General features: G+C 41.2%; 1 protein-coding gene across 1 annotated transcript in view; it reads left to right on the top strand.

Annotated features, from left to right (window-relative positions):
* itga2 (integrin subunit alpha 2) overlaps positions 1-18,147 on the top strand; it is a 132,247-nt gene that overhangs the window by 84,521 nt on the left and 29,579 nt on the right. The window contains exons 8-15 of the mRNA XM_033030853.1: positions 101-251; positions 1,642-1,807; positions 3,902-3,981; positions 5,058-5,196; positions 12,063-12,208; positions 14,204-14,347; positions 15,354-15,560; positions 17,086-17,216. Coding sequence (XP_032886744.1) covers positions 101-251; positions 1,642-1,807; positions 3,902-3,981; positions 5,058-5,196; positions 12,063-12,208; positions 14,204-14,347; positions 15,354-15,560; positions 17,086-17,216 — 1,164 coding nt within the window. The remainder of the gene's footprint in view (positions 1-100; positions 252-1,641; positions 1,808-3,901; positions 3,982-5,057; positions 5,197-12,062; positions 12,209-14,203; positions 14,348-15,353; positions 15,561-17,085; positions 17,217-18,147) is intronic.

The raw sequence follows: 18,147 nt of genomic DNA, 5'->3' as shown, positions 1-18,147 counted from the left end.
GCCGAATGGCCTCCTCCTGCACCAATTATCTATTATCTATTGTTGGCAGGTTTGATAGTTAAACTGATTGGATCTGACATATTGCTGTGTCGTGTTTCAGGAAATATGCATTCTCGCCTCAAAATGGTGGAAGGCCATCAGCAACTAAGGTAATGGTTGTTGTAACTGATGGTGAATCTCATGACAGTGCCAGATTACCGGAAGTGATAGCTCAGTGTGAAGATGATCGAATAACCAGATTTGGGATTGCTGTAAGTGAATGCAAACTTTATTTTGTCCCACATCCTATATTCACAGACTAACAGAAGTTGTAAAGTATTTATTTTTATACAAGGGAATCTGCATTATCTCTTGCATTAGAATCTCCAAGAAGAAATAATTGTTCAATTGATAGAAATCCTTTGTTAAGTTGCTGCAGGGTGTTGTAATGATTTTTCTTCACAGTAGGACTGCAGTGAATGTTTGTGCACAAGCACTGAAGGTGTTTACAAAAATAATGGTCTTTCCAAGAAAGTTGAGCCTTTCTGATGCGATATTCATTTTGCCTGTGATAATGTGAGATATTGCACTGATTTCCCCATGGGCATATCCATCAGCTTTACCAATTTTCCACTCATTATAAAGATGACACTGCATGGACAAATTGCTTCAAAAACTAAGGGTAACAGTACCATTTAACACAGGTATCCCATTATTAACCATGGCAAGACCTCAAGAGTTGTCTTGATGTATTTCCGGCAGCAGATGAATCATATTTTCTGTTTCTCAGTATAGATTCAGGGCTGGAAGAGCAACTAGAGACATACTATTCTCCGTGTGTCAGTTTCAAGAAAGATGTAGAAAGATAAACTAAACTAAACTAAACCTACCAAGCTGTAAGTCTTTAGAATGTGGGAGGGGAAACTGAGGGATCTAGAGAAAACCATTGCAAACACAAAGAGAATATGTGAACTTCACACAGACATATCTGAAATGTCAAGACTGCAATATGCCACTTGGAGCCATGAAGCAGTAGCTCTACTTGCTCCAAACAATGTGCTGCTATACAGGGAATTACTGGGGGAACAAGCACGACAGGAGGCTATAATCTTTGCAAGATGCATGCAAGTGGGGCAAAAGGCCATCTGCAATGGATACTGACTATTTATATATCCTGAGAATGATTGGAACATGTTGTGTCATTTTTAAAAACAGGGCACCAAAGCTTTAAACAGGAATTGGCTGCAGTATATTGAAGAGAAAGAAGCCCAAATGCAGCATTTAGTGTCTGAACTATCCAAATATGACACATTCATTTGCAAACTGCTGTAGATATGGCAATGTTGGATTTAGCCATTAAGTTACGATACATTCAAAGCAAACTCCAAGCCATCACGATCCATTGATAAGGGATGTCAACAAAAATACAGCAAATGTTTATGCACCGTACAACAAAATTGTTTTTAAATTATATTTCTGAAACACTGTGCACTATTTCAAAGTATAGTACAGAAATTAGTGTTGACTGAGGTGGCAGACAAATGTTAAGAAGTATTTGCTGGGACATTTATATTTACATTCATTACGTGTAAAATCTAAATGTAATTAAAACAGTTGATAAAAAAATGTAATCTATTTTGATGATTGTTTTACATTCCATAGGTTCTTGGTTACTACAACAGAGCAGGGTTAAACACAGACAAGCTAATCACGGAAATTAAGTCCATTGCAAGTACTCCAAAAGAAAAGCATTTTTTCAATGTATCCTCAGAAGAAGCCTTGATAGAAATAGCTAGTGCCCTCAAAGAACGAATCTTTAGTATCGAAGGTAAATTGTTCTTTATACTTTCCTCCATTTTGCGTTCTTGTCTTAATTTCACAGATTGGGAAATTTCAATTGTGATCTATTTCAGTGCAGCACCAAATGCAGATTCAAACTGTACGTAGAATGCTAAGGCAACAGTGAAAGTACACCACAGGTTCATTAATTTGGAGCTATATACATTCTTTCATACATGAAAGAAGAAAGAAAAAGTAAGCTCTTTACATTAGAGTAGGAAACATTACAGAAGAATTTGATTTAGGTATTTAAAATTATGAATGATGGGGCAGAGGAAATCACAATAAGGCGTTCCCTTATGCCCCTGTCCCACTTAGGAAACCTGAACGGAAACTTCTGAAGACTTTGCGCCCCACCCAAGGTTTCCGTGTGGTTCCCAGAGGTTGCCGGAGGTTGCAGGTAGTGGAAGCATGTAGGGAGACTGACAAAAACATCCAGGAACCTCCGGGAACCGCACGGAAACCTTGGGTGGGGCGCAAAGTCTCCAGAGGTTTCCGTTCAGGTTTCCTAAGTGGGACAGGTGCATTATGCACAGCAGTGACATGGGAACTAGTTATTCTCTCATGGGCCCACCACTGCAAATTTCAGGTGCTATGAAAGTGGGCTGCCCAAAATCCAGTTGCAGGTGAAAAGTTCAGCAGTTATAAATCCTGTCGAGGTCTAGGGATGAGATAAATGGAAAGAGCATAAAGGGTGGTGTTGGCAAGCAGGGTCAGTAGTTGTTGGTGGAGAGGTGACGGTGATAAACATGTGACCTAGGAATTTGGGGAAATGGATCAAGTAAGTTTCCAGGATGCAGAGTTAGAGATTAGAGCCTCAAGGTTTCAGGGTTTCAATGTCAAGGTTATTGTCACATGTACCAATTAAGGGACAGTGAAATTTGAATTACCTCTGGTGTAAACCTGGGAAGGGGCAGGTTATATGCATCAATAAACTGGAAAATAAAAGTTGGGCCTTGTTCGAAAAGCAGGCAGAGAATGGTGGATGTGGGAGGGGGGTTGATGGTATTTAGTGGCAATGGAAGTGTGGAGCATTAAGAATGAAAGAAAAGTGTGAGGTTCTAACCCAGTGCCATACTGTGAAAATATAAATGTCACAGAAATGTTAGAAAGTGGATTCTCTCCTTGCTTTAATTACACTTCCAATACTGAAAAAATTAGATATGCATTGGATGTAGAAATTGCATTAGACATACACGTCTGACTAACTGTCCAGATGAATTTCTAGAGGGATGTGACACAGGCCATAAATGTTAGTCATGCAGTTAGTAAATTTAAGTCACATGGTTAAAATAAAAGCACCATAAAATCTAATATTTAGGTAACATCTACGTTAAGGGGGCATAAGTATTCTTATAAAGGAAGTTAAATTAAGGCGTATGGAAAATATTTTCTGGATTGTGAGGCAGTGTAAGCTTCAAGAGTTGGTGACTAAAAGAAAGATTATATCAACATTTATGTACAGGTGTGATATCCAGCTAAGGTTAAACATGTTCAACATGGATGTTTAAGGATTAAAATTGGCGTGATGCCAAAGGTGTGAAATCCATCTAGAGTTAAAAAGGTTCAGCGTGGATACTTAAGGATTAAAATTCTGCAGGAAGATTTGTTGATCTGTTTCTGCCCATCTCAATCCTGAATTGCACAAATAATGTTACGAAGTAATATTCTGTAATCAGATCTCCTACACAGTGCTGAAGCTAATAAAAAATGAGAGGTGTGGTCATCACATTAGGGACTTTAAACTTGAGTAGCTGCTGTGTTTGTTTCACCAATTTCATTGTTATTTGCTGTGTTTTCCAATCAAGACTTGCTCGGAGTTTTTGAATCTGCCTTAATGAATCCTGACCAGATTCTGCATTAAGATCATGTAACTGGTCTGTATGCAGAAGCAGTGGCTCATGCCACCATGCCTGTGACCACCTTAACTTAGACCATGGTTCCAATATTAGTGTACAAGGAAGACCAGATAGATGGCTTCAGGTTGACCATACTTGATAACATATGTGGCATATTACCTACATGATGTTTCTATAAATACAGTGATTAAAAGTCTTATATCTTACTGTTTTTAATCCACCAGGGACCAGCAATAAGAATGAAAATACCTTCCTGTTGGAAATGGCACAGGTTGGATTCAGTGCACACATTGTACCTAGCAAGGTGCGAACATATTCTATGATTTTTAAGTTGTCGTTAATGATTATCACGGTGAAGAAGTGTTTGTTTACATTCCATGACATCCGGAGCATAAAAGCCATTTTTAAAATATATTTCTGCAATACCTTCTATAGTATTGGTCAGTTTCTTCACGTGGTTCTATAAATTTCCAAAAGTACAGTAAAAGCAACAAAAATGTTTAACAATATTGGAGTGATTGAGAAGTGCAGGAATCCTTCATTTTGGACCTGTCTTAACTCTGAAAACACAATTAAAGTGTTCTTATGTAATTCAACAAAGAAAGATTCAAACATTTCAATCCAGTTTGGCTCTGATCTACAAATCCAACTCCCAAAGGTTAAACCAAGGTTTGAGAAAATAATGGAGTAATTGGGGTTTGCCTTTAAATTTGAGTCAGAGGAAACTTTAGTCTGAAATAGGTGTCCTGGAGATGATCAACACTATTTCTGGCGCCCTAAAGTGAGGTGAAGTTCTATTTTTTCATCTGCAAAATCCCTCAAACATTTAAAAAAAAACATAGATATAGAACATAGAACAGTCCGGCATAGGAGCAGGTCCATCAGTCCATAAAGTCCATGTCAAACATGACGATAAGTTAACTAATCTCCTCTGCCAGCATGAGATGCATATCCTTCCATTCCCTGCTTATACAGTACATGTGCCTATCTATCTGCCTCCACCCCCACCTCTGGCAGCTCATTCCAGGCACATTCTAAAAATCATGTCCAACATCTCCCTTAAACTTGGCCCCTGTCACCTTAAAGCTATGCCCTCTAGTCTTTGACATGTCCATTCTGGGAAGAAGGTTCTGTCTGTCTAACCTATCTAAACATCTCATTTTTTAATGTAATTCTATCGTCTCCCCTCAGTCTCTGACGCTCCAGAGAAAGCAATCCAGCATTGTCCAATCTCTCCTTATAGCTAATATTCTCTATTCCAGGCAACTATAAAAATCCTTTTGAAAAATATGATGATGATATAATGCCATACTGTAATCAATTCATCAAGTGTATTTTCATCACAGTGTAACTCTTTGAAGATAAACATTCATTTTGCAGGGCTTAATGATATTGGGAGCAGTAGGAGCTTATGATTGGTCAGGCACAACTGTACATCAATCTTCTGTCAAGACGACTATATTTTCCAAGAAAGTCTTTCAAGACATTCTGCAAGATAGAAATGACAGTTCATACTTAGGTAAGCATCAATTTAGTACCAAGTATGTTGAACTGGTATTGTATTTAACTTCTGATTTATTAATTTACCTTTAAGTTTGAGTTTCGTTTATTGTCACGTGTACCGAGGTACAGTGAAAAGCTTTTGTTGCATGCTATATAGTCAATGAAAAGACAATCCATGATTACAATCAAGCCGTCCACAGTGTACAGATAGTTTAGTGCAAGATAGAGCCAGTAAAGTCCGATCAAAGATAGTCCGAGAGTCTCCAATTATAAAATTAATGTAAGCAAGATTTAATGTAAACAAGAAGATAGGTGAGATTTTTAAGATGTTATAGAGCAAACACAATTTGCAATTCAGCCAAAAGGCACAGCCTGTGATTAACAGGACAATACTGATCACAACGCTATATCAAGTAGCAGTGGATTCCTCATTAATATTTGCAAAATCCCAAGCATGGAGTTTGTAATCTGTGCTGAACTGCCGTGCATTGTTGCTCACTGGGGAGAAAAAGATAGAGGAGGTAAGACATTTCTGTACATTTTATACTGCGCCTTCCATTAGTGTTGGAGCAGCACGGTGGTGCGGCAGTAGAATTGCTGCCTTAAGGGCCTGTCCCACTTGGGCGTTATTTGCGCATCACGCAGATGGCGTGCGAAGATTTTATACATCCGAAAATCCTGGGACGCCACGCGCAACCACGCGTCACTGCCTACATCACCATGCGCGTGTAATGCACACCATGCAAACTTAATGCACACCATGCGCACATCACGTGCACGTCACGCCACATGCGTCGCGCGTCGTGACGCGTAAATGATGTCGCGTAAATAACGCGCAAATGTCGCCCAAGTGGGACAGGCCCTTTACAGCGCAAGATAACTGGGTTCAATCCTGACTACGGGTGCTGTCTGTACAGAATTTGTATGTTCTCCCCGTCACCTACGTGGGTTTTTTCCGGGTGCTCCGGTTTCCTCCAACACTCCAAAGACATACTTTGGTAAAAAATTGAAAAATTGGATGATGTTATTATGTGGGGATCACTTGCCGGTATGGACACGGTAGGTCAAAGGGCCTCTTACCACGCTGTATCTCTAAACTAAACTAAAAGCTTGATTTAAGAGAATATTTTGTTTGTCACAGGTAATATTTCAAAGTACAAAGAAGGAAAGAGGGAAGATCAGCATCATTTCACATTTTTATTCCTTTATATTACCCACCACCTTCCAGGATTACTGCTCCTATAAAGTCAGGTCTTGTGTTGAGTGATCTTGCGCGACAAGATGTGGATCAAAGCAAACCCCACTGGTTCCTTCCTCTCCCCCCAGCTTGTTGAGGTGTTGTTATTTTGCAAGTTCATGGGAGAATCAAGCCTTTGGCTCTGCTTCCCGAGACCCTCTCATAAGATAGGACCAGGAAACGGTGCACAGCAAATATCGGAGGACTAAATGTTTAATTTCCCTTTCCTTGCAGAGATGAGAGTTCACTATTGAATCTTAAGGCCAACTATAAGGTATAATCCATAGGATTGGAATATTTCACTGCTTTCAAAGCCAAGTCTGCAGATGTTGTTCTTAAAGTGATAGTAGAATTAGACCATTTGGCCCATCAAGTCTAGTCCGCCATTTAATCATGGCAGATCTATCTCTCCCTCCTAACCCCATTCTCCTGCCTTCTCCCCATAATCCTTGACACCCATACTAAACAAAAATCTATCTATCTCTGCCTTAAAAATATCCATTGACAGCATCCACAGCTTCTTTGGCAATGTATTCCACAGATACCCCACCCCATGATTAAAGAAATTCTTCCTCATCTCTTTGCTAAAGGAACTTCCTTTAATTCTGAGGCTATGGCCTCGGGTCCTAGACCCTCCCAAATAGCGGAAACATCCTCTCCACATCCACTCTATCCAGGCTTTTCACTATTCATTCACTAGCGGCCGGGCCTCTGGCACAAAGACCGGTCCTGTTGCTCAGAAGGGTAAGGAAAAGAAGAGGAGGGCAATTGTAATAGGGGACTCTATAGTCAGGGGGTCGGATAGGCGATTCTGTGGACGTAGACAGGAGACCCGGATGGTAGTTTGCCTCCCTGGTGCCAGGGTCAGGGATGTGTCTGAACGTGTCCACGAAATCCTGAAATGGGAGGGAGAGGAGCCTGAGGTTGTGGTACATATAGGTACCAACGACATAGGTAAAAAAAGAGAAGAGGTCCTGAAAAAAGAATTTGGGGAGTTAGGTAGAGAGTTAAGGAGAAGGACTGCAAAGGTAACAATCTCAGGATTACTACCTGTGCCACGCGACAGTGAGAGTAGGAATGGAGCGAGGTGGAGAATAAATGCGTGGATGAGGGACTGGTGCAGTGGGAATGGATTCAAGTTTCTGGATCATTGGGACCTCTTTTGGGGAAGGTGCGACCTGTACAGAAAGGACGGGTTGCACTTGAACTCGAGGGGGACCAATATCCTGACGGGGAGATTTGCAAAGGCTACTGGGGAGACTTTAAACTAGTATGGTTGGGGGGAGGGACTCGAATTGGGAAAGCTAGCAGTCAGTGTGTAAGGCAGGAGGCAGAGAATGGTAGCACTCTGACCCAAAATGTAGGGGAGAGAGAAGAAAAAGAAAATAAACAGAGATTAAGAGATGGTGGGTTTCTTAAATGTGTATATTTTAATGCTAGGAGCATTGTAAGAAAGGTGGATGAACTTAGAGCCTGGATTGACACCTGGAAGTATGATGTTGTGGCGATCAGTGAAACATGGTTGCAGGAGGGCTGTGATCGGAAACTAAATATTCCAGGATTTCGTTGCTTCGGGTGTGATAGAATTGGAGGGGCAAGAGGTGGAGGTGTTGCATTGCTTATCAGTGAAGATATTACAGCAGTGCTTTGGCAGGATAGATTAGAGGGCTCGTCTAGGGAGGCTATTTGGGTGGAACTGAGAAATGGGAAAGGGGTAGCAACACTTATAGGGGTGTATTATAGACCACCAAATGGGGAGCGAGAATTGGAAGATGGGTGGATGGGTTGGAGTTTGTAAAATGTGTGCAGGATAGTTTTTTGAAGCAATACATAGATGTACCTACTAGAGAAGGGGCGGTGCTGGACCTCCTGTTAGGAAATGAGACGGGTCAGGTGGCAGAGGTATGCGTTGGGGAACAGTTCGGGACCAGTGATCACAATACCATTAGTTTCAATATAATTATGGAGAGGGTCAGAACTGGACCTAGGGTTGAGATTTTTGATTGGAGAAAGGCTAACTTTGAGGAGATGCGAAAGGATTTAAAAGGAGTAAGTTGGGACAGTTTGTTTTATGGGAAAGATGTGGAAGAGAAATGGAGGACATTTAAAGGTGAAATTTTAAGAGTACAGAATCTTTATGACCCTGTTCGGTTGAAAGGAAATAGTAAAAATTGGAAAGAGCCATGGTTTTCAAGGGAAATTGGACACTTGGTTCGGAAAAGAGAGAGATCTACAATAATTATAGGCAGCATGGAGTAAATGAGGTGCTTGAGGAGTATAAAGAATGTAAAAAGAATCTTAAGAAAGAAATTAGAAAAGCTAAAAGAAGATATGAGGTTGCTTTGGCAAGTAAGGTGAAAGTAAATCCAAAGGGTTTCTACAGCTATATTAATAGCAAAAGGATAACGAGGGATAAAGTTGGTCCATTAGAGAGTCAGAGTGGACAGCTATCTGCAGAGCCAAAAGAGATGGGGGAGATATTGAACAATTTATTTTCTTCGGTATTCACCAAGGAGAAGGATATTGAATTATGTGAGGTAAGGGAAACAAGTAGAGTAGCTATGGAAACTATGAGGATCAAAGAAGAGGAAGTACTGACACTTTTGAGAAATATAAAAGTGGATAAGTCTCCAGGTCCGGACAGGATATTCCCTAGGACATTGAGGGAAGTTAGTGTAGAAATAGCAGGGGCTATGACAGAAATATTTCAAATGTCATTAGTAACGGGAATAGTGCCAGAGGATTGGCGTACTGCGCATGTTGTTCCATTGTTTAAAAAGGGGTCTAAGAGTAAACCTAGCAATTATAGACCTGTTAGTTTGACGTCAGTGGTGGGCAAATTAATGGAAAGGATACTTAGAGATAATATATATAAGCATCTGGATAAACAGGGTCTGATTAGGAACAGTCAACATGGATTTGTGCCTGGAAGGTCATGTTTGACTAATCTTCTTGAATTTTTTGAAGAGGTTACTCGGGAAATTGATGAGGGTAAAGCAGTGGATGTTGTATATATGGACTTCAGTAAGTCCTTTGACAAGGTTCCTCACGGAAGGTTGGTTAAGAAGGTTCAATGGTTGTGTATTAATGGTGGAGTAGCAAGATGGATTCAACAGTGGCTGAATGGGAGATGCCAGAGAGTGATGGTGGATGGTTGTTTGTCAGGTTGGAGGCCAGTGACTAGTGGGGTGCTACAGGGGTCTGTGTTGGGTCCACTGTTGTTTGTCATGTACATCAATGATCTGGATGATGGTGTGGTAAATTGGATTAGTAAGTATGCAGATGATACTAAGATAGGTGGGGTTGTGGATAATGAAGTAGATTTTCAAAGTCTACAGAGAGATTTATGCCAGTTGGAAGAGTGGGCTGAAAGATGGCAGATGGAGTTTAATGCTGATAAGTGTGAGGTGCTACATCTTGGCAGGACAAATCAAAATAGGACGTACATGGTAAATGGTAGGGAATTGAAGAATGCAGGTGAACAGAGGGATCTGGGAATAACTGTGCACAGTTCCCTGAAAGTGGAATCTCATGTAGATAGGGTGGTAAAGAAAGCTTTTGGTGTGCTGGCCTTTATAAATCAGAGCATTGAGTATAGAAGTTGGGATGTAATGTTAAAATTGTACAAGGCATTGGTGAGGCCAATTTTGGAGTATGGTGTACAATTTTGGTCGCCTAATTATAGGAAGGATGAGAATCAAATACACAGGACAAGATGTTAAGAAGTCCCTTGTGCCAATAGGTGGGGAGCATTTCACGACATTCGTTGATTGTTGAGAGTGTTAGACGCTCAACATCGGTGGGGGGCGGGGATACGTATATCTTGGCCTGGGTAACCTTCAGGATGTCAACAAAATAGAGAGAGTACAAAGGAGATTTACTAGAATGTTGCCTGGGTTTCAGCAACTAAGTTACAGAGAAAGGTTGAACAAGTTAGGGCTTTATTCTTTGGAGCGCAGAAGGTTAAGGGGGGACTTGATAGAGGTCTTTAAAATGATGAGAGGGATAGACAGAGTTGACGTGGATAAGCTTTTCCCACTGAGAGTAGGGAAGATTCAAACAAGGGGACATGACTTGAGAATTAAGGGACAGATGTTTAGGGGTAACATGAGGGGGAACTTCTTTACTCAGAGAGTGGTGGCTGTGTGGAATGAGCTTCCAGTGAAGGTGGTAGAGGCAGGTTCGTTTTTATCATTTAAAAATAAATTGGATAGTTATATGGACGGGAAAGGAATGGAGGGTTATGGTCTGAACGCAGGTGTATGGGACTAGGGGAGAATACATGTTCGGCACGGACTAGAAGGGTCGAGATGGCCTGTTTCCGTGCTGTAATTGTTATATGGTTATATGGTTATTAAGTTTCAATGAGACCCCACCCCCTCATCCTTCTAAACCCCAGCAAGTAAAGAACCAGTGTTGTCAAATGATCATCGTATGTTAACCCACTCATTCCTGGGTAATTCCATGCCTCCATGCAGTGCTTTTTAGTATACATAATGGTGCCAATATGTACAATGAATAAACATGTGGAAAACAAAATAATGACAATTGACTTTTTAGAGGTGCCAATGCCTTCTGTTGTGATTTTTTTTTAAAGCACTGCCTTTATGTGTAAGTAAGGCCCTGCTAAAACAGAACATCCAGTTGGAAGAATAATCCAAAACTGCGGCCGTGCTTGAGTTCTGTTCAAGGCACAGCAAACATGCTTGCGTTACTCTCATTCTCACTAGTGCCAAACAGGCTGAAAAGGAAGCAATCCAAGTACATGTCAAACCTATTGTGTGCAATTTTGGTCTCCTAATTTGAGGAGGGATATTATTGCTATTGAGGGAGTGCAGCGTAGGTTCACCAGGTTAATTACCGGGATGGCAGGACTGACATATGATGATAGAATGGGTCGACTGGGCTTGTATTCATTTGAATTTAGAAGGATTAGCGGGAATTTTATCGAAACAGATAACATTTTTAAAGGATGGGACAGGCTAGATGCTGGAAAAATGTTCCCGATGTTGGGGGAGTCCAGAACATGGGGTCACAGTTTAAGAATATGGGGTAGGCCATTTAGGACTGAGATGAGGAAAAACCTCTTCACCAAGAGAGTTGTGAATCTGTGGAATTCTCTCCCACAGAAGGCAGTGGAGGCCAATTCACTAGATGTTTTCAAGAGAGAGTTAGATTTAGCTCTTAGGACTAAAGAAATCAAGGGGTATGGGGGAAAAAGCAGGAACGGGGTACTGATTTTAGATGATCAACCATGATCTTATTGAATGGAGGTGCTGGCTCAAAGGGCCAAATGGCCTACTCTTGCACCTATTTTTCTATGTTTCTATTCAAGTGAGGCTCCATTTCGTTATAAGGCAAATCTAGGATATAGGTTTCATAGGAATCCATCTGAAGAAGGGTCCTGACCCCAAAACATCACCTATTCATGTTCTCCAGAGATGCTGCTCGACCTGCTGAGTTACTTCAACACTTTGTGTAAACCAGCATCTGCAGTTCCTTGTTTCCACTATAGGTATTGCAATGTTGAATATGTTGACCAAATAAAACTCAAGCAGTTATAGTACATATATGTTATTTAGAAAACCAATGCTGATGTTTTAATATCACCTCCATTGATGTAATATTTGTACTTTTCATTCCAGGCTATTCTGTGACATCAATGGTTACACAAGATTCCGTGCTCTATGTTGCTGGAGCCCCACGCTTCCAACACACGGGCCAGATAATCATTTATGCAGTTGGATTAAATGATAAAGTGCTGATTAAACAGACACAAAAAGGGGAACAGGTATGTACCTTACTAACCCGTCTTTTGCTTTTAGATTCTAATTGTTCTGGTATGCAATTCCATTACTTATTTTGTTGGAGAAAATTAAAGGACCTTCTTTTAGGAAGGAGATGAGGAGAAATGTCTTTAGTCAGAGGGTGGTGAATCTGTGGAATTCTTTACTGTGGAGGCCAAGTCAATGGATATTTTTAAGGCAGAGTTAGATAAATTCTTGACTAGTACAGGTGTCAGAGGTTATGGGGAGAAGACAGGAGAATGTGGTTAGGTGGGAGAGATAGATCAGCCATGATTGAATGGCAGAGTAGACTTGATGGGCCGAATGGCCTAATTCTTTCCTATCCCTTATGACCTAATAAAAATATGGTATTGCAACATAACAGAATCTATTTTTGAGGGAAGGGTTATCTCTTTATTAGCGACCAATAATTTTGCATTCAAATTGCTGTGAAAATTATAATAATCAATGTTTATCACCAAATTACATTTATATCCCAAGGCCCTACTGACATATCATAGTCACATTTAACAGTGAACATGGTTGTCAAAAATTACAGCAGGACTTTGATCGGCTGGGCACATTAGCTGAGGAATGGCTAATGGAGTAAATGCAGATTAGTGTAACGCATTACAATTTGGGAAGTCAAACCAGGCCAGGGCCTTCACAGTGAATGATAGGGCCCTGGGGATTGTTGTAGAGCAGAGGGAACTAGGAGTACAGGTACATAGTTCCCTAAAAGTGGCGTCACAGTAGATAGGGTGGTAAAGAATGCTCTTGGTACATTGGCTTTCATCATTCAGAGTGTTGAGTACAGAAGATGGGATGTTATGTTACAGTTGTACAAGACATTAGTGAGTCGACATTTGGAGTACTGTGTTCATTTTTAATTGCACTATTATAGGAATAATGCCATTAACCTGGAAAGAGTGCTGAGGGGCTTGAGCTGTATGGAAAGGTGTGCAGTCTATGAGTTCATTCCTTGGAGCACAGGAGAAGGGGTGTTCTCCTGTGAGGTATAGATAGTGTGAATGCACAGTCTTCGAGCATGCGGTGCAGGCTCGAAGGGCCGAATGGCCTACTCCTGCACCTAATTTCTATGTCTTTTACCCGGGATAGTACAATTAAGAACCAGAGGGCATAGGTTTCTGAGAAGGGAAAGAACTATAGAAACCCGAGGGGCAACATTTTCACTCAGAAGGTGGTTGGCATATGGAACAAGCTGACAGAAGAGGTAGTTAAGGCAGGCACTACAACAGCATTTAAACAGACTTGGAAGGTATGTGGGAAAGAACTGCAGATGCTGGTTTAAACCAAAGATAAACAGAAAATGCTGGAGTAACTCGGGACAGGCAGCATCTCTAGATTGAAGAGATGGGTAAAGGTACCTGGCTCGGAAAGTTTCAGAGAGATAATGGCCAATCGTGGGCAAATGGGACTCACTTAGATGGGGCACTGTGGTCTGCATGGATGAGTTGGGTTGAAAGGCCTGTTTCTGTACAGTGTAACTCTATAACTGTACAGTGGAACACTTGCCTGTCCCATCCATTACTTAAGTTGTTCCCGTGATTGAAATATCGGAGGCAAGGTATTATGCCTAAAGAGTGGTTGAAAAGCAGTTTTTGTTAACTTTATGTAGACCATTTGCCCTCTTTGACAATAAAGGCAGAACATTCCTCATGCCTCCACAAATATTACTATACAAGTAGGAAACGAGCGAAGTCATATCATGGAAACTTAGAGCAGCAAAGGAAGACCAATGTCCTTTGGTCTTTTTACCACCACTCTCCTGTGCATGCTGCAAGTCAGATGTGAATATAGGATAATGCATAAATTATTGCCACTGCACTGAGGAGAGAATACAAGATTTCATTGCAAAGGAGGAAAAATAGGGCAAGTGAATAGTTGGGATCTTATATCATGAAGATCAAATATTTAACCTGTAATTCTATAATTGAAATGTTTTAATAAGTGTTATGTTTTCATCATTTGTTTTGCAGCTTGGTTCATATTTTGGCAGTGTGCTTTGCTCTGTGGATGTTAACCGCGACTCACTGACAGATGTACTGTTAGTTGGGTCACCGATGTATATGGGTTCACACAAAAATGAGGAAGGAAGAGTGTACATGTTTTCTCTCAATGAGGTAAAATATCTTTTCACTCAATGTGATATCTACTTGACCATTTGAATGGTAGTTTCACAGTGGGAACACCAACAAAATCAAATTTATCCTAATTAGGTACTCATTAGGTCAGTAATAATAAATATCTCCCTAAACCTTGCACACATATATTCCATTTAAGCTTCCATGCACAACAGCAACTAACTTGCACTAAAGAATACTTCAGTTCAATAAGTTTTATTTTCTGTCACTCAGAAGCAGTGGATATACTATTAATTGAAAGTACTTAATTGGATCTTAATTGTGATTCCCAACAACCCTCACCAACCTCTATAGATGCGCCGTGGAAAGCATTTTATTGGGGTGTGACATAGCATGGTTTGGAAACTGCTCCATCCAAGACCACAAGAAATTGCAGAGTTGTAGACGAAGCCCAGGTCATCACACAAACCAACTCCCTTCCATTGACTCCATCTACACTTCATGCTGCCTCGGCCAGCATTATCAAGAACCAGTCTCACCCTTGTCACTCCCTCTTCTCCCCTCTCCTATCAGGCAAGAGGTACAGAAGTTTGAAAACACATACCTCCAATTTCCAGGACAGGCAGCTGAACAGTCCTATCACCATCTAGAGAGTGGTCCTATCTCATTAAAGACCTAACTATCTTTAATCGGACTTTACGGGATTTTATCTTACACCAAACATTATACCCTTCATCCTGTATCTGTACACTGCGGACAGCTTGATTGTAATCCAGTCTTTTCACTGACTGGATAGCATTGCAACAAAAAGAGGTTCACATGACATTAATAAACTAAACCACAGGGCCAAGAGTAAACAGCAGTGGCTCAAACTGGAACGTAAAGTCTGTTAAATTATATTTACATTGCCATGAAAAACAATTCACTGCACAACTTCTTAAACCAAAGAAATTAAATGGCCAGTGATTCATTCTAATATAATATATTATTTATTTGTGAGTTGCATTAATATCAATCCAGCCTAAAATACGAATTTGTAATTCAGCATGGAAATCTGGAAAAGAAAGGCACGTTGGAAGGACCAACCAATGGAAGGAACAATCGCTTTGGAGCTGCCATTTCTGCCATCACTGACATCAATCTGGATGGTTACAATGACGTGGCAGTGGGAGCACCTGTCGAAGATGAAAACCATGGAGTAGTTTACATTTATAATGGTTATCAAAAATCAATCCAACCAAAACATACGCAAGTATGAGATTTCTGATATTTCTGAAGGGGTTGCATGTTAAACATTCCAGAATTAACATTTTGTTTCAGTAAATAATTTGCTGCCATCCTTGCTTGTGTCATTTTCCATAAATTGGTTCATTCCTAAGGGATTTTCCAAAGTACTTTGCACCCTAGGAAGAATTTCACATTTATTTTTTAGAAGAATTGTTGGTGTAATGTAGAAAATACACTGGATAATTTATATGCAACCGTGTGCCAGGAACAGTAATGCAGTAATAACAAGATTATCTATTTTTGTCATATAAATGTCGACCAGGATGCTACGCAGATATCTCATGCTATCTCATCCAAAAAACCCTGTGGTATTAAATATGTTCTGTATTAACTGTTAGATGTAACAGTTAGATGTAATAAGTAAGTTAGATGTGGTAAATTAGCCATTATGGCAATCTTTTCTCTGGTTTAGAAAGACTAACATGACACCCAAATCCAATACAGGAACTTTCAAATTACAATCATGGTAGTAATCTAGAAAGTGTGGTGATTTAGTTGTGCACAATGAGAACCCATTTTGAACAGCTAATCTGTTTCAGTGATTTTGACTGAAGAATAAATATTGGCCTGATAATGTGGATAATTTCTTTGGGCTTTGAAATATGGCCATGACATTTGGTACACACATCTGAGAAAGGAGAATGGGCTTTGGTTTTAGCAGATATCGAATATTGCCCCTTTTGACAGTTAGGCATCTTATCAGTACCACAGTGAAAGTTCCCTCTTCTCTGGAATGGGACCTCTGGACACATCCTTATTAATCAGTAGTGAGTTAACCGCCAACGGAACCACAGCTGACATTAAATTCTACCAAAGACTCTCGTTGAAGTCTCATGGAAGAGATCAGAGTGCAAAATTCCAATTGTATTCTAGTGCCTTCAAGGTATTATCACAATGGAGCAGCGGTAGAGTTGCTGCCTTACAGCGCCAGAGACCTGGGTTCAATCCTGACAATGGGGGCTGCCTTTACAGAGTTTGTACATTCTCCCCGTGACCGCATGGGTTTTCCCCAGACGCTCCGGTTTCCTGCCACACTCCAAAGTTGTACACGTTTGTAGTGAAATTAGCTTCAGTAAAGATTGTGGATTGTTCCTGATGTGTAAGATGGTGCTAGTGTATGGGGATCACTAGTCAGCGTTTTTAAAAACATTTTTTTTTTTTTTTAATTTTTTTAAAACATACATTACACATCTCATTTGAATTAGATATTTGCATTGCATTCTGGCCAATATTTATACTTCAAAAATAGATTATCTTGTTATTACTCTTCTTGGCACACTGTTGCATAGAAATTATCAAGTGTATTTTCCACATTATACCAACAACAATTCTTCTAGAAAAGTCTCACAAGTAAGTATTATTCATTATTAGAAACCTTTGAAAATGCAATCAATGCCCATGTGTAACTAGCTGGAGAATTAAACCAAAATGGGCACTTTATTATACATTAGAATAAATCAACATTCTCAACTTATTTTGATATTTTCTAGAAAATACAAGCTTCAGCATTCAACTCTCAATTGCAATATTTTGGGGTGTCCATCGATGGGCAGAAGGATTTGAATGGAGATTCTATCACAGATCTAACAGTTGGATCCATTGGGAATGTGGTGCAACTTTGGTAGGAGAAAATAATTCTATCTGCTTTCTGAAATGTCCAGTTACTTTACATATTTCAGTCTGGGTCCTGTGGTGTGTTTTTTTATGATTTCACTAGATCAAGGGGGACCCGTTGGCTCCCGTCCTCGCAACACGTGGTTGCTGGGGCGCTGCGGCTTCACACACACACACTAACCACCCCACACACACGGGGGGGGGGGGGAGAGGGGAGGGAGGGGGAGAGGGGAGGGAGGGGGAGGGTAGGGAGGGGGAGGGGGGTAGAGGAGAGAGAGAGGAGGGGGAAGGGGGGAGAGTGACCAGGGCTCGAAATTAGCGGTTGCCCGGGTGCCACTGACCACCCAAAGTGCCGCCGGCGAGTCATTTTGCCCGGCTTGGCAACTTGGTTTATACCGATGATAGACACAAAAAACTGTAGTAACTCCGCGGGTCAGGCAGCATCTCTGGAGAAAAGAAACGCGACGTTTCGTGTCGGCGACGGCTGTCGTGCGGGGCAAAGATACTAGGTGCGTGGTGACGAAGGGTCGGAGTGAATGACGGGCCCCGAACAGCGGCAGCAGCGGCCGCGATAGCGGCTCCATCTCCTCCTCCTCCCGCACCCTGCCCGCCCTGATAAGGGCTGCTGTTTGTAAACCCGCTAACAGCTCTTTAAAAACAAACCCTCCCGCACGCCGAGGCCTCCCTCCCCATCCCTCCCTGCCTTGGCGTGCGGGGCTATAGGATCTTTGAGCTGCACCGCTCGGCCCCGCACCTTGCTGTTGGCTGGCGGAGGAGGAGGAGGGAGGCGGTGGCGAGGAAATCCCAACGACCAAGGCAGCGGGGCATAGACATAGAAACAAAGAAATTAGGTGCAGGAGTAGGCCATTCGGCCCTTCGAGCCTGCATCGCCATTCAATATGATCATGGCTGATCATCCAACTCAGTATCCCATCCCT

Source organism: Amblyraja radiata, chromosome 1 (genome assembly GCF_010909765.2).
Source record: "Amblyraja radiata isolate CabotCenter1 chromosome 1, sAmbRad1.1.pri, whole genome shotgun sequence".
Classification (NCBI taxonomy): domain Eukaryota; kingdom Metazoa; phylum Chordata; class Chondrichthyes; order Rajiformes; family Rajidae; genus Amblyraja; species Amblyraja radiata.
Note: the sequence above shows the minus strand (reverse complement) of the source record. Positions and strands in the feature narration are given on the sequence as shown.